The 17,226-nt window shown below is 44.4% G+C and overlaps 1 protein-coding gene across 5 annotated transcripts in view; it reads right to left on the bottom strand.

Annotated features, from left to right (window-relative positions):
* Positions 1 to 17,226, bottom strand: part of kmt2d (lysine methyltransferase 2D) — a 126,926-nt gene that overhangs the window by 33,219 nt on the left and 76,481 nt on the right. For all 5 annotated transcript variants that reach the window (XM_062974026.1, XM_062974025.1, XM_062974028.1 and 2 more), the window contains 6 exons: positions 17,031 to 17,167; positions 12,701 to 14,853; positions 8,641 to 8,764; positions 1,636 to 1,726; positions 1,348 to 1,411; positions 141 to 373 (listed from right to left, as the gene is read on the bottom strand). In XM_062974026.1, the coding sequence (XP_062830096.1) occupies positions 141 to 373; positions 1,348 to 1,411; positions 1,636 to 1,726; positions 8,641 to 8,764; positions 12,701 to 14,853; positions 17,031 to 17,167 (2,802 nt within the window). The remainder of the gene's footprint in view (positions 1 to 140; positions 374 to 1,347; positions 1,412 to 1,635; positions 1,727 to 8,640; positions 8,765 to 12,700; positions 14,854 to 17,030; positions 17,168 to 17,226) is intronic.

The following is a 17,226-nucleotide window of genomic DNA, read 5'->3' as shown; positions in this document are numbered from 1 at the left end:
TTCGTGACCAAATGGCACTTGAGATGCAGAGATGCCTGTATCTAATATGTGTGTCATTCCCACCCCAAACTCAGCAAGCATTTCTGAAAGCTCACTTTCTTCTAAACCGGCAGAAGCATATACTTGTTTGAACAGTATACCTGATCCAGTTGCTTCTGGATCTTGCTTTGCTGCTCTGTCACCAGCTTGAGTTTCTCAGCATCAGCCTCCGGGAACTCACGGCCAGCCTTCTTAGCAGTTCGCTGCTTGGCACACAGAGCCTTGCGGGACTTGCGGTGCACACCAATTTGCTCCTCCAGCACCTTCAGCTGCATTTGGAGGAGCTGCTGTGTGTGGAAGAGCCATTCCTCATACTGGCGCTGATCAGCATCATCTGTGGAGTGAGAAATGAAACCTTGCTATTGGTAGCTGATCACACATTAAGGACACAGGTACAGAAAGCCCCATCACCTTCATCTGCACTCAGGATTCCATAATTCTATTCAGAATGTGCATATTTGTTTATTTGGCATTAAAGTTGCCCATATATAGAGAGAGGCCTTAGGGAAAGAATATACAAAGCTCATCTTACATAGGCAAGATGCAGTATTAAGGGAAGGAAAAAGGAGAAGTGTGGGGCAAGAGACAGGCATGAATGTCACTAACACATAAAGGTCACAAAGAAGGTCTACACTAAGGCATTTGCCATCCCTTTGCTGTAATGCCCCAAGACACTGTCTCCATACTTTTAATCACAATGTGGCCAATCTATGGGTCTAAAAGTCACCAATGCGCAAACCATTCTGTCTACACTCCTTCTGAAGATATATTATTATTGGCAGGCATGGAGAATCTTAGGCCTTCCATAGGTTTTGGACTACAATGCCCACAACCCTTCACTTTTTGTTATAATTATAGCAGTTGTAACTTTAATTATTTGCGAGGTGGGGGGGCTAAAGATTAATCATTCCTGAGTTATGACAGTCAAGACGATCTAGGAATCTTCTGGATGGTGCAGCTCAGACCTTGTCAGCTGAGATCATATCAAGAATGCCTATTCAACATCACTTAGAAAAATGTACTAGGTAGACTTTGGGCACACATTCTTTTGCAGCTGCAAGGTAGTTGAAAAGAGCGAGTGAAGACTGAGTTTTCCTAGTCTCCTTTTACTTTTAGTCAACACAAGCAAGCATTCCCATACTGGTGCTTGGAACTGCTTCATAATCAGGAAGCATTATTTCAGATTGGTACGAAATGAATATGCAATAGGGTATGCAAGAGTCTGGCTTGGCAGCATTACTGGAAGGGGAAAGCAACACACAACCCTTTCAAGTAACCTCCTCATGGCCTGATCTGCTGTCTACTCACTGATGACACCTTGAGCAAAACTGGGTGGGTTTGGACGCGCCTGTGCTGGGTCACTGCTCCGTTCCTGAAAGGGAGTTGAAAAAATCAGAATACCTACATTTTCATACCTGCTGTGGTTTCCCCTGCCCCTACTACAATTCCAGATCAACTCCCACCCAACCCATAAACTTCAAATGCCAGTTTCAATTATATTCAAGATCTGTTACCTCAGCAAAACAACTTTCAACCCATCAACAAAAAAGTTGAATAATGGCAATCTACATGGCTTGCCAGACAACTACTACTCACTTGTCCTCCAGACCCAGGCAAGACATGATTCTGTAGTTCAGATGAAGAGGAAGCTCCAGACAGTCTTTGAGCCAAGAGGGATACTTGTTGCCTGAAAGGAGAAATTGTGTAGACCAGAGAAATCAGTTGATAGTGAGGGGCAGAACGAAGGCATCAAGCCAATATTGACTTAACAGACCAACTTGAAAAAGAGGTAACACAGAAACAAACTGAAAAAGTTGCCTACAAAACACTGCCAATAGGCAGTTGCAATGGGAGTGAGAAGAGTCATCCTCCCAAGATCCTATAGTGCACTTTCACAATAAATAATCAATGTTATTTTCTCTGGGTTGGTAGTGACAGGAGGAACTTCCAAGGGTGAAGATGGATTCTGAAAGAAGGCTGGCAGTGTAATATCCTGGTATACGTGGAAGTGGGAAACTACTTTTGGTAGGAAGGTAACATCCATGCGGAGAACTGCTTTAACTTTGTAGAAACAAAGGTAGGGTGGGTCTGATCATAATGCACACAGTTCGCTAGCACATCTGGTTAAAGTGGCTGCGACGAGAAAAGCCGTCTTCCATGAAAGAAAGGCCATGGGTTCGAATGGAGCTTCAAGAGTTGGGATAGAACCAGTTTCAGGTTCCACGCTGAGGGGAGGGGTGAAACTGGTGGGATATACGTTCCTGTAACCCTTGAGAAAGAGCTGAATGACGGGGTCTAGAAAACAGGATTTTCCAGCTTTCCTGCGGTACCATGAAATTACTGCCAGGGAGCATTTCGGGGGGGGGGGGGGGGAAGAGTCCTTTGACTGAGAGATAAACCAAAAAGTCTAGGATTGCTGGTGTAGGGGTAGCGATATGATTGGGACTTCGTTGTCCAATAAAGGAAACAATATGTGACCACTTATAGGTGCACAACTTCTTGGTCAATGCTTTTTGGGCAGTCTCAATGATGAGTTTTGCCACCATGGAGAGGGACAAAGCGGCATATTCTCCAAGCAGCAAGGCAGAGGGATGGCAGATCTGGGTGGCATACTAGGCCTGTCTACTGCATCAGGAGGTTGGGGTTGAGAGGAAGGCGAAAGTGTTCTTGGAAGCCCAAAGGAGTGGTGCATGTTGTATCTTACTCTTCTGCCAAAGAGGAAGGGGCTGGGGATTCTGGGCAAATAGCCAGGCCTGCTCGGAAAGAAGAAGAGGGAGGCATGCTGGTTGTTATACATTCCAAGAACGCCGAAGGGAACAACAAGCAAGGCATAGGTCAGGTAGGTAGTAATCAGGCCACTTCCTAGAGGCACATGTGCTGTGGGCTGAGAAGTATAAATCAGGAGAAGGAATAGTTGGTGCTGGCAGCAAAAGACCTATTACCTCATCTGTGATCCTGTATCTGTTCCAGCAAGAAGCCTTGTCTTTGTAAGTGTTCCTGCCATGAGAATAAATGACTGAAGACTTTACTTTTTCAGCCAAGAGACTTTTGCCTTGTTTTATGAACTTGCTTTTGTAAATTTCATTTTGCTTAAGTAAAAGCTTTCCGAGTTCCTTTATATTTGATTTTAAAGCTATTCTTGGGGCAAAAATAGATAGTGCAAATTATGCATGACGAGTTCATCATCATGTGACCAAGAAGGGACGCAAACAGGTCCATGTTGGGTTGACCCCATCTGTCGAAGAGAAGGCGGGCATGTTGCGGGTTCAAGTACCACTCTTGATTGGAAGTTTGTGCTCTGCTGAGAGCATCAACTAGTGTGTTTTGTTCTCCTGGACTGTGAAAGATGAAGAAGTATATCTCACGAGGGATGCACCAATGGCAGATACACATGGCCAGGTGGAGGAGCTTGCACAAGTGTGTTCCTCCCTGCTTGTTTACATAGTTTTTCACTGTGGTGTTGTCTGTGAGGAACTGTATCACTTTGAGTGGTAATGGGATTTTGAAGGCTCATAGAGCTTTCCCTACTGTCAAGAGCTTTGAAAGGTTGATGTGAGAGAGGCAGCTTATTAGAGCCAATCGACCTCACACCTGCCGAGATGAGCACCCCAACTTTTGAGTGAGGTGTCTGTCATGAGGCAGAGGCATGCTTGTCTGAAGGGAACCACCACTCATGTTGAACAGCTTCATCCACCACCTGAGAAAGTGGTAAAACTTTGTGAGGGGGCGTCAGTTGAGTTCTTGGGTCATCGTGGCAGAGGCTGAAGTAGTTGAGTAGCCAGCCCTGTAGGGGGGACATTAGTAAACGTGCTAACGGGTTACAGCTGTCATGGAGGCCTTGTGGTCCAGAATGGACCAGATCTCTTTTGCCGATCTGCACCCCCAAATACAAAGGCAGACTGAGGGGTCCAAAAGAGGTCTTCTGGTAGGTATGCTGTCTCTGCCATGGAGTCTAGCATGGCTTTAATGAATTGGATACACTGTTTCGGATTCAGGTGAGATTTCTCATTGTTCACAAGACCCAGTGTCTGGAGAAGATATAAGGTAGAGTCTACATAAGGGTGGAGCCGGTGCGTGGAGCTGGCCACAATATAAGGGTAGACAGCTATGCTACATCGGTGCAGTTAAGTTGCTACCACTACCATGCACTTGGTAAAAACATGAGGGGCAGTGGATAACCCAAAGGGAAGAACACTGAAGCAGTAAAAAATGATGCCTGATTGCCAAACTGAGGAACTTCCAATATTGTATTCTGCTGAAGATATGAAAATAGGCATGCTTAAGGACAATCATCGTGAACCAGGCCCCTTTTCCCAATAGAGGAAGGATGGTGGTGAGGGTGATCATCCGAAACTTGCAGGACTTGATGCAGCAGTTGACACAGGTCTAGGATTGGGAGCAACCCTTTGTTCTTTTTAAGGACAAGGAAAGAGAGGGTGAAGAACCATTCATGTCTCCCTGAGGGAGGGATTCGAGAGATGGCTCCTTTATCAAGGAGTGTCTGGACCTCATCCTATAGGTAGGGAGATGGACAGGTAACCCGAAGGTTGCCTGTTGAGGGGTCGGATGCAAATTCTATGGAGTACCCCCTTCTGATAATGTCGAGTACCCACAGGTCCATGGTAATGTGGCTCCAGGCTTTGAAATATGGAACAAGGCAATTCAAAAAATCCCCATATGAAGGGCATTGAGAAGCAACATCTCAGGTAAGTACTGCAAGGAGGGGGTGAAAGGTCTGAAAGAGAACTTAAGAATGTGGATAACTCAGAAACTGGAGAATCATAAACTGGAGCACTTCTTACAAGAGAAGGACTAAAGGCGCCACTGAGAGTGGTCAGAATGTTTACCTGTAACATACTGCTGGCCTCTGAATTGTAGGAATGACTTCTTATTGGCTGACACATTCGACTGAAAGCGAGGTCTTGGCTTAAATGGTGATGGGCTCAAGTGTCTCCAAGGGTACTGAGAGTAGCCTCCCAATGTGACCTTGAATGTTGGGCAGAGTAAATTGATAAGCTGTACTTCTGAGCTGTTTGCCTCATTTCTTGCGTATGCTCCAACTGAGTGTCAGTTGCAGGGTTAAAGAGGCCTGCTTCATCTAAGGGAAGGTCCTCTATGACAACACGTGCTGAGGATAACCCTGAAGTGCGGAGCCAGGCGTGGCAACTGAGGGCAACAGCTGCTGCCAGGAGTTTGCCTGGAAAATCAGAGGTTTGCTTGGCTAATTCCTTTGCATACTCACCAGTAAGCATGCCTCCTGTTTGAAGGCTTTTATCATGCCTTGTTTCTCAGAAGGGAAGTGATCAAGGCATGGGGCTATCTTACTCCACAGGTAATTTTGATAGGCCCCCATGTATGCTCCATAATGCGTCAGTCTTGTGACAGACAGGCAGAAGAATATACCTTTTTGGCCATGGCATCCAGTTTCTTCCTTTCTTGTTGGCCGGCACTGAATGGAACATTTTGGATGAGCGGGGCTGGCTTACATCCACTACTATCAAATTTGGTTTGGCCTGCTTAGCAAGCAACCCAGTGGTGGAGAGATCCACCATATAAAGGCTTTCCACCCTTCTTGAGGTTCCCAGTACTAACGCAGCTGAGACATCTAGCGTCCTAATCAGTTGTAAAAGGAACAGTAGTGGTGAGAGCATGGTTGCAGCAGGAAACTGCTGCTGGGAAAAGTTAAAAACAGCATCTTCCATCATACTTCAAGACTGTGGTGTGGGCAAGTTCAGAGCTTATGCCAAACAGATCAGTAATGCCAAAAAATTGTGCAGGTCCTCAGAGGAGGGTGGCTCCAACTCTTCAGGAAAGCTGGTAGGAGGGAATCGTCCTGAGGTTGCTCAGGGCAGATTCATTATCAGTCTTGTCCCCTAGTGGCCATGGTGGAGAGAAGATTGGTGGGGCCAGGGCAGCCCTCAGAGTTGGAACAGAGGGTCCTGGAGGTGGGCATGACATAGTGGCAGTTGGGAGGACAGTTGGAGCTTGGCAATGGTTGGCCATAGTGAGCATGGTCCTGGCGGCAGGAATGGAAGTGGCAATGCTCCCGGTCCCTGTGGTAGGCAGGATAGTGTGGTCGCCCAAGCTCCCAATGGTGAGAGAAGCGTGGGTCCAGTGATAAGAAGCCCGTGTGGTAGTACGGGCTCCTGGAGGGGTTTTGAGACCAAGAGGTTCATGATCCTGGCGAGGAGGAATGGCGCCTGTAATAGTCTGAACAATATGAGGACTGAGAATTGCACGAGGACAATCGGCCCCTTAAACAAAAGCATGAACTCTGGTGTGGAGGCACCAGTTCTTATGTGCTGCCCTGGTGGTATGGGGCATCCACTGGCAGGTTCAAATCCTGCTGCCCGAGTTTGCATGCAGCTGACAGCATTAATCCAGACTGGGGTTGCATAGCCGTGGGTGGGAGAGTGGGCAACGCTACCGCCAAAATGTTTCATTTCTGAGATCTCAAAGTTTCCAAACTGCACTGCACATGAGTGGACAACCCATATGTGCAATTTCACAGACACAATGAAGAAGAAACTTTGTTGAGGTCAAAGGCCAACACAATACAAGCTTTGGAACACATGGACAATGTTGACTTTAAGATCTTATAGCTCAAGGATGCTGGGTTAAAGGAAACAATGAAATAATTGGATTGCCTAAAGTAGTCATGGGTGAACGCTGGCCCTCCAGTTGTTTTGGATGTTAGCTCTCACAATTCCTAACAGCCGATAAGCTGGCTGGGATTTCTGGGAATTGACATCTAAAACACCTGGAGTGCCAAAGTTTGCACTAGCTTGGTCTAAAGCGGTAGTTCCCAACTTTTGATCCTCCAGGTGTTTTGGACTTCAGCCCCCACAATTCCCAACTGCTGGTAAACTGGCTGGGATTTCTGGGAGTTGAAATCAACTGGAAGACTAAAAGTTGGGAATCACTGGTCAAAGTAACTGGTTTTGCCAATGTATATTCTTAATGCTTTACACCAGGGGTCCTCAAACTAAGGCCAGCAGGCTGGATGCAATCCTCCAAGGCTATTTACCTGGCCTCACCCTAAACTTTAGACATAGGGTTGCCCTAAGTCTGAAACAACTTGAAGGCACACAACAACAAGAATCCTAATTAACTTGACTATCTCATCAGGCAAAAGCAGGCCCACACTTTTCACTGAAATCCTTTTAAGTTTATGTTGGTTAAAACTGTTTTAAATATTGCATTGTTCTTTCATGTTTTCTTGCATTACAAATAAGGTATGTGTAACTCCCTTTTGCTGTAGACCTTACCAATTATAGAAATGCAGAGGAGAAAACTGATCTCTTTCCAGAGACTTTCACTGGTGTAGTTCCCCCTTAAATAAGCTCTGTTTTCACTTCCCCTAGTTTGTTCAAAGCCTGGTTTGGAAGTAGCTCATGACTGCAAACACTTTAGATAATAAAGGGAGTAAAATCCTCCAAATCAAACAATTTCTCATCAAACAAAACTCATCAAGAGTAAAATCTATGTCAGATCATTCATCATCTTTCTCAGCAATGTCTATGCAATCAAAGACTTTCCGAATATTCACCTCCGGAAATATCTGCGACTTTAAAGATGTCACTGGAAAAATAGAAGTCCTTAATGTAGTCAAAATAATACCTGGTGCAAGTTCGTTCAAAATGGCAGCTAGTCACTTTGTTCCCAATGTGGCTATAAGACGGCATGTAAGAACTGTCGCTCGAAAAGGAGCAGGCAGGTCTGTGAGGGTCAGCTATAGTATTCACAGGAGAAATTTGTCAGGAAGAGAAAGATCAGGAACCATTTCCTTTGACAACCAAGTCTCTTGCCATCACTGTCTGGATTAACAAAAAAATATGGAAAGATCCTGGCAAGTAAGTTCAAACAGTCCTTCCAGGGATAATTTCACTAATTATTAGCTTTTAATAGCTTTAGGCCTATCTCCACCATGGGTGCTGCTACAACAATTGAGGAAGGGACCATGCCACTACTTCCCATACCATCTGCTGAAACTGCTTCAGTGAAGGCTTCTCTGTGCTGGAGCTCTTCGCATTGTCTGCATGTTCTGAGATGGCATAAGTTGCTTTAACTCATCAACGACCTAAGCAATGTGATCCAGAATAATCATAGGTTTCTTGGATGAAATATCTAATTTCTCCCTCACCAGAGACATTGTAAAGCAGAAAAAAAATCCAAAGATTAGGAGAAGTGAAGGCAAATTTTTGTTTTCTTGCTTTTAAAGAAAGTTGGTAGAGGAGGAAAACTAACGTAAGATTAATACAAAACAAGAAAGCACCAAAAGGGGAGTTTGTTCTGGACATAGCAGAAACCTGAAGCAACCAATCAGAGTGCCCCCCCCCCCCTTTTAGGCCACACATTATTCTTCTGGCTGTCTATGATCAGTATTGGGGAGAAAACCCACATTTTGTGGACTCCTCTTCTCAATAACCCAGAGAAACAAAATAAACATATCATTTGAGTTTCGTTGGTAAAGGAGGCTGGGATCAGGAAACAGTTCAAACTTTTCCTGGCTAAGACTAGAACAATACACTTCCCAGAGTTAAGGAACCACAGCTTTAATGCTTACTGTTGCTTCACTTAATCTCCATGCACAGTGCTTACCTATTCATGCCAGGAGCCACTCCAATGTTGCCTTGTGCCATGACCTTCTTGATACCCTTCAAAGCCACCATCTTGGCCTTGGCAATAGGATCCATTATGTCCTCAGTAGCAAATTTATCCAGATCTGTACAGGGTAGAAGAAAGGGGAACTAGAAAGTGATTGCACTTTAAGTGGCTCCTTCATGTTCTCCTACATCTCACCAAGAAGGGCTGGTCTTCCATTAGTCCTTCCAATATAACTGAACATGTGTGAATGAACCCGTTGGCCATGTGCACAGCTGTTCTCCTATAGCCCTAGTGAAGCTCTCCAATCATTCCCACATGTATTTTTTAAATGTTATGCTGCAAAGGGATTTGGATGCCCAAGAAAAAATGAGGACAACCATTTTAACAAGAGAGGGTTGAGAACAACAATCTCAAATAAATAGCTAAGGGGAATGTTCCACGGGCTTAGATGCCTTTACATGAATGCCCAGAGCATGGGAAATAAACAAGATGAACTGGAACTCTTAGCATGACAAAACAGTTATGATGTAATAGTCATAACTGAAACCAGCTGGAATAAGTCCTATAATTGGAATATAGCAGTGGAAGGGTATGACTTATTTATTTATTTACTTTATTTATACCGAAATAGATCAAACAGGAGAGGGAGTGGAGAAGCATTATATGTAAAAGATATTTACACTTATGAAGAGATGTAAGTCTTAAATCCTGGAAACCAGATTAAAGGCATCTGGATAAGAATTAAGGGAATGAGGACTGTAAAGGATTTAGTTGTGGGGATCTACTACAGACCTCCAAGCCAGACTGAAGAACTGAACAAAGCCATCCTTGACCAGATGAACAAACATGCAGAAAAAAAGATATAGTAGTAATGGGGGATTTCACCTAATTTGGCATTTGTTGGAAAACAAACTTTGCCAAGAATACGAAGTCCAACAAATTCCTCACTTGCCTTGCAGATAATTGTACTGTTTAGAAGGTAGAAGAGGCAATAAGGAGATCAGCTATTCCGGATCTGATCATAACCAACACTAAAGATCCGGTCAATACATTGGAAGCAGTGGGATTCTTAGATGGGAGTGACCATGTGCTCCTGTAGTTTGTGATATAAAGTAAGGGTGAGACTAATAGAATTCAAACTTTAGGAGACTTTAGGACAGCTGACTTCAGGAAATTTAAGGAAATACTGAGTGTAATTCCATGGACAGGAATACTAAGGAAAAAAAGGAGTTAATGATGGAGGGGAGTTTCTTAAAAGTGGGATATTGAAGGCACAATTGCAAACAGTGCCAACAAGGAGAAAAAATAAGAGAAGTGTAAAGAAACCAGAATGGATGTCCAAACAACATTTTAACTGAGCTAAGATTTAAGAGACATGCACAAGAAATGGAAAAGGGGGGAAAGAACCAAAAAAGAATTCAAACAAATGACCAACATATGTAGGGAAAAGGTTTGTAAGGCTAAAGTGCAAAATGAGATCAGGCTTGCCAGAGAGATGTAAAACAATATAAAGGGGTTCTTTAGTTATGTCAGTAGAAAAAGGAAGAACAAGGAAATGGTAGGGCCTCTGAGTGGAGAAGGTGGTGAAATACTGACAGGGAAAAGGCAGAACTACACAACACCTTCTTTGCCTCAGTCTTCTCACAAAAAAGAAATCAGTTTTCAATCTGAACAATATGGAGTGGATGAAGTAATAGGAGAAATGCAACCCAAAATAGGTGAAGAAGTAGTCCTGGAATATATGGCCACTCTAAATGAATGCAAGTCACTAGAGTCAGATGAATCACATCCAGGAATATTGAAGGAATTAGGAGAAGTGATTTCTGTTGTAGTTCAGCCAGATGTTGACGATGAAGGGATGGTTGTCTGGACGGATGGGTTTTCCAGTGAAGAAAATGAGGGGAGTTTAGAACAAGATTCTGCCTGTGAAAAGGGACAGGAGAGTGAAATAGCTTCTGAGTCAGACAATAAGGAGATGATCCTTTGACCTTATCATTCCTTAGCAACGCAAGATAAGGAATTGCAAGAGAGTGAAGCTTCTCATGAGAGTGAAGTTTCCCCTGGGAACACACCTGCTATTGATAGTAGGAGTTTGAAGTTCAATTCTAGGGAGGAGGGAGCAAAGTTCTGGAGGTCAAACCAAATTCGTGAGAAGACCTTGAAGCGGCAAAGCAGATGCCAACGGCATGACTTCATGCCATGACTGCATGTCCTGTGGTCCTTAAATTAAAAGGGCGTTTTCATTAGAGTCAGATCAGGCAAAAGCCCTGAACAAGTGAGGCACTCAAGCCTTGTTTCCAGTTCAAGATCTGAGGAGTTTGGATGCATAGTATAAAAAGTTTTTATAGTCTGGCTTTTGGATTCATGTTCAGGTTTTGGTCCTTGTTTCTCTGGATTTACTCTCATGTTGGATTTTGAGATTTCTGCATCTTGTTTCCTGAAACAGCCTTGAACTGTTTGGATTATTATCTTTGGATTGTTTTCTTATTGCCAGTTGGGTCTGGCTTATTGCTTACATGACTATTTTTCCTCATTATCTCTTGGATTTTGCCTTTCCTATTTTCTATGGTGATTTTCCCTTTTTATATGTGTTTAATCAATGAACTGTTTTACATTTGGTTTTCTGGTTGGTGTTGAGGACCAGCTAGGGTGCAACATTTTCAGAATCACTGGCAATAATCTTTGAAAATTCTTGGAGAACAATAGAATTCTCAGCAGACTGGAGGAAGACAAATGTTCCTATCTTTAAGAAGAGAAAAAGGAGGATCCAAACAATTATCGTCCAGTCAGCCTGTGAGTCAGATGTAGGATATCTTGATTTCAGTAAGGCCTCCAACAAGGTCCCCCATGACCTTCTTGCAAATCAACTCAAATGTGGGCTAGGCAATGCTACTATTAGGTGGATCTGTAATTGGTTAAGCGACTGAATCCAAAGGGTGCTCACTAATGGTTCCTCTTCCCCCTGAAAAGAAGTCCCGAGTTGAGAGCCACAGGATTAGGTCCTGGGCTGTTCAGTACAATAGGTACTGTTCAAGAACTTCATTAATGGCTCTGATAAAAGTTTAGAGGGCATGGTTATCAAGTTTGCAGATGATGCCAAATTAGGAGGGATAGTTAATACTCCAGAGGACAGGATCAGAATTCAAAATGAATTCTTAACAGATTAGAAAGCTGGGCCAAAACTAACAAAATGAATTTCAATGTGGAGAAATGTAAAATACTTCACTTAGACAGAAAAAATTAAATGCAAAGATACAGAATGGGTTGATATGTGAAAAAGATCTTGGAAGTCTTTATGGACAACAAGTTGAACATAAGGAAGCAATGTAATGCTGGAGCTAAAAAAGCCAATGGGATTTTGCATTGCATCAAAAGGAGTATAGTGTATATACCAAGGGAAGTCATGTTACCCCTCAATTCTGCTTTGGTCAAACTTCACCTGGAAAACTGTGTTCAATTCTGGGCACCACAATTTAAAAGAGATATTGACAAGTTGGAAGGTGTCCAGAGGGGGGCGACTAAAATGATCAAAGGTCTGGAGACCATTCCCTAAGAGTAGCTGGGTATGTTTAGCCTTCAGAAAAGCAGGTTGAGAGGAGACATGATAGCAATGAATAAATATGTGAAAGGGTGTCATAAGGAGGAGGGAGCAAGCTTGTTTTCTGCTGCCCTGGAGACTTGGGAGTAATGGGTTCAAATTACAGGAAAGGAGATTCCACCTGAACATGAGGAAGAACTTTCTGACCATAAGAGCTGTTAAGCAGTGGAACTCTCTGCCTCAGAATGTAGTGGAGGCTCCTTCTTTGGAGACTTTTAAACAGAGGCTGGAAGGCCATCTGTTTGGGGTGCTCTGAATGTGCTTTTCTTGTATGGCAGGGGGTTGGACTAGATGACTCATGTGGTCTCTTCCAACTCTATGGTTTCTGGTCAATCTCTACGTATCACTGAGGCAGCAAATTTTGAACTGTGTTTAAAACTTTAAATAAAAGTTGAAATTCTCTGTTGCCTTGGTGAAAACAGACTGTTATAGACAAAGCTTTCTCAGAACTCCTACCTGTATCAGGGAAGAAACTGTTAGCCAGCTGTTGCTGTTGCATCACAACCTGTTGGGGTTTTAATCCAATCATCTGCTGCTGTGCCTGTGACTGCGGCGGCTGTTGCTGAACTCCAGGCATGGGCTTCTGGGCTAAAACCTGCTGCTGGTTCTGTTGGCTATGGATTGCTGGGATGCTATGCTGGGTAGCAAGCATATGAGCTTGATTTTGGGCCACTCCCATGTGTGGTGCTATTACTTGGCTTTGCTGAGCACCAGCCAGACGTTGCTGTTGCTGCTGCATCAGTTGCTGGTTGGCCACCATACCCTGTTGCCTGGCCACTAGACCCAATTGAAGATGCTGCTGCTGCTGCTGCTGCTGCTGCTGTTGCGGGCTGACCAGCTGACCATCATGAGGTTGGGCATGGGGAGTGGGGTGAGTCATCATGGCATGGGGCTGGAGGTGCTGGGCACCTCCTGGCATTTGAGTGGACATCTGCTGCTTCTTCTGCAGCTCTTTCTTCTCATGCTCCAGTAGGTCTTCAATCAAGAGGGGTAACTCACTGGCCACCAAAGAGCTTTCCATCTTGTCCAGGTCATCAGCTGGAGAGTGATGCTGAGTATTAGGCAGGCTCAGGGCCCCTCCATCTAGTTCAAATTTTTCTAGAATGGAGTTACTGGTGTGGGCTATCTGGACAGGGGTGAGTGGTGGGCGGCTTGGGGTGCCATAGAGAGCCTTATCTGAGAGGGAAGTGTGGCTATTGTTAGGGAACTGGTTCATGCCAAGACGCATAACCCCTGGGCTCATGATGTTCTGGCTAGGCTTGATGTTGACAGCTAAGGTGGCAACCATTTTCTCAGATCCTTCAGACTTGATGGGAAGCTTCTCTGAGGTGCCAGAGTTAAATTGACAGGGGGAGGATTTCAGACAGCCTTCTTCTATCTTGGGCTTAATATCAGCTGGAAGGATAACCCCCTTGCTATCCAACGTATCATTATGAGCCTTGATGTTTGTGGTAATGGGAGATGGTGACACTTCGGCAGAAGATGAGCAGGGAATTTGGAGGAGGCCAAGTCCCTCTTTAGCTTTGAGCCCATCATCTCTGGGCAAACATGGAACCTTCTGTTCATCGGGCTTCACAACAGTAGTGGAGGAAGTGTCTTTGACATAAGGCCCAGCAGAAGGCTCTTTCTTCAGCAAAGCCTCACGTTCGGCCTTCTCGTTGGCAGATTCCACCAAGCGCAAATGCTCATTGAAGATGTCCTTCTTGTCCCCAGTGTCCAGCTCTGGATCTGTGTAGGCCAATAGGTCAAATTCATCCCCATTCAGAAGGTCATCAAGGTGTGGGTCATTGGTCTCCAGGTTATCCAGGTTTCCAAGATCATCATCACCCTTGGCAACATCTGGATCAAGACTCAAGTTAGCCAAGTCATCGTCATCCTCAAGATCCTTGTGGGAATCAAACTCATCATCTAGATCTGGTTCTACTGGTACCTCACAGGGTAATGGTCTACTGGACAGACCTAACTGGTTCTTGCCTGCAGCTGGGGTAGTGTCAACAGCAGCTGAAGTGGTAGTAGGTACATCTTTAGGGCCAGATGAGGGGATAGGTTGGGGTGGGATGTGCTGTACTTCCAAGTTACTAGGAGGAAGACCTAACTGGGGCACCGCCTTGACATGGGGGTGATGGTTGTTGCTCATTCCTGTTCCCTGAGGTGAGGGGGAGATAGGAATCTTCTGCATTGGCACGCCTTGGCTTCCCAGGGCAGGAGCCTGCATGGGCATTACAGAAGTTTTCAAGACCTGATTGCTGCCATCATTCCCGGGCAAGAAGAATCTGGGCCGAGCTTGTGGATTTTGCTGGATAAATGTGGGACCAGCTCCAACTCCACTCCCAAGGACCCCCTTCTGGTTGTTGTGTCGTAGCTCAATGAACTGGGCTCCTACTGTCCCTGCTGAAGCCTGGATTGATTCACCAGGGCCTGGTAACCGTGATGCTAAGCCCCCCAGTGGTTGTCGGTTCACATCTTGTGTTGGAGGCTGAGGAAAACGTGACGAAACAGGGAGACGCATGGAAATTATTTGCTGCTGCTGCTGCCACATCTGATGCTGTGAAGATTGGGTCTGGAAGACACTGCGGGGATAAAATGGCTGTGCAACTGCCATCGATGTCCTAAGAGAAAAAGGAAAAAGAAAAAAAGATGGTGTGTGTGTGTGTGGGGGGGGGGAGAAATGTCAATGCCAGAAAGAAGATGGAGACTCCAGTATCACTACCTATATCAGGGGTTCTCAAACTAAGGCCTGTTGGCCAGATGCGGCCCTCCAAGGTCACTTATCTGCCCCCTGCCCTCAATTTTAGACTTGGGCTCGCTCAAAGTCTGAAATGACTTGAAGGCACACAACAACAACAACAACAACAATTCTAATTAACTTGACTATCTCGTTGGCCAGAAGCAAGCCCACACTTCCCATTGAAATCCTGATAAGTTTATGTTGGTTAAAATTGTTCTTATTTTTAAATATTGTATTGTTCTTTCATGGGTTTTTTTTTGCACTACAAATAAGACATGTGCAGTGTGCATAGGAATTTGTTGGTATTTTTTTCCAAGCTATAGTCTGGCCCCCCAACACTTTGAGGGACTGTAGACCGGCCATCTGCTTAAAATGTTTGGGGACCCCTGGCCTATAAAGTAATAATAATAACAACACTTCATTTATATCACAGTACATATACATAGCAAACATTCAATGCCGTTTTGGACAAACAGGACAGAACAGACAGAAAGGAGGTATGTTGTGTGCCTTGGAGCTTTGGTGCCTTGGAGGTTGTGCTTGGATTCAGCCACAGGGGGGTGATGTTGCTCCATTCCCTAAGATGAAGAGCCATCAGGACTTCCTCCTCCTTTCCATTCAGTAAAATACCTGCCCCTCTGATTAGTGGTACCTAATTTCTCTAATTACAGCTCTATGCTGTTTTCGAACTGCTTAGGTAAACAGTGAGCTGGGCTTGACAGTCGGGTGACACCCCAACAGGGCTTCGAGCTGGCCGCCTTTCGATTGGTAGATCTTATTACTGCTGGTGATTTACCAGCTGTGCTAAAGTCCAGCCTTGGGTTAATATGAAGCCCACATGCCAGGCTGTTCATAATGGTGATAGTTGCCAGTTCAAAAACTATGAACTCCTTTTTCTGAACATATCAACACACGTATAATCCTCAGGCTCCTGCTGTTGCCAGATCTCTGAACTCCCACCTCTGGAAAACTAGTGATCTGCATTATCAATTCAGAAACTGCATTCCTTTCCATAGGAGAGCAGCTCATCACACCATGTTTAAGCTTCCAAAAAAAACAAAGCTATGCTTACTTCATCATTGCACTGAACAAAGTGTAAAAGAGAAAAAGAAAAAGACTAGATAAGGCAAGGTAGGTCACTCTAAGGCACAGATGTCAATGGTACGTTGGAGTTGCTGGATTACTTCCACTATTTTCTCCACTGTTCAGCTTCCCTCTCTCTCAATCTCTGTTATCTTCCTAATTGTCTGAATGTACATGGGGAGCACTTTGAGGCAAGGACCTGCCTTTTGTTTGTATGCTACAAAGTATGATGCTCTTTATGGCACGTGTCTTTGCACAGGCACACTGAAGAGAATCTCTTGTGTAATACTGCATGACCCATTTCTAAGCAAGGTGAAGAGAGCTACTAATTTTCCCAGTATAAAATTTTTTGAACTATTCAATGACCTTATTGCAGTGGTCACATTGTTAACTACAACCATTGAAAGCCTCACCTTACAAATCACATGCTTCCCTAGGGTATGCTACAACCAGGATTCATGTTGGATTCAATTCTTTATATGGACATGTTCCTGAGTAAATGGCTGTCCTTTTAACTCCTAGACTCTAATTCTGTGACCAAGAGAAGCTGACGTAAACTAATACATACACATGTATGTTTATGGATCTTCTACTTTATTTTCATAATTATAAACCAAGCAGTCTTAAAACGTAACACACAATCCAGCCTCACATAGTCTCACTCTTCGGCTCATACCCCAACTGTAACCCTATTTGATCTTCCTCTTTGCTCTCCTTGCCTCATTCTCACAGCACCTCCTACTCACACATTCTCTACCAATCATAGACTACTGTATATGAAAATTCACCCAACATTCTACTCCTGCCACTCACACTTCACTCTCCTATATCCATGGACCATCAAGCACAATACAGCTCCATACTGAAGCACAACACACAAAGTATCTCATGTAGCATCAAAATTTATCATGTTTGAATCTCACAGCTGCTTAGAAACAAGCAGAATTATGAAAGGGTGAGGTAAATGAAACTTACCTGCCATTGATATCCATGGTAGAAGGGGTAGCTGCAGGAGGGGGGCGAGCAAGTCGCTCATCCTGCACATAGGGAGACTGTACCATAACTGCACCAGGTAGTTTGTTGCCACCTTGGGTGCCAAGTATTCCTTTGTCCTAAAGGAAGAGAAAAAGAAATGCCATTTGCAAGGATGTAATTTGACAGTAGGTTGTCA

The sequence above is a fragment of the Anolis carolinensis genome, chromosome 2, assembly GCF_035594765.1.
Source record: "Anolis carolinensis isolate JA03-04 chromosome 2, rAnoCar3.1.pri, whole genome shotgun sequence".
Taxonomy (NCBI): domain Eukaryota; kingdom Metazoa; phylum Chordata; class Lepidosauria; order Squamata; family Dactyloidae; genus Anolis; species Anolis carolinensis.
Note: the sequence above shows the minus strand (reverse complement) of the source record. Positions and strands in the feature narration are given on the sequence as shown.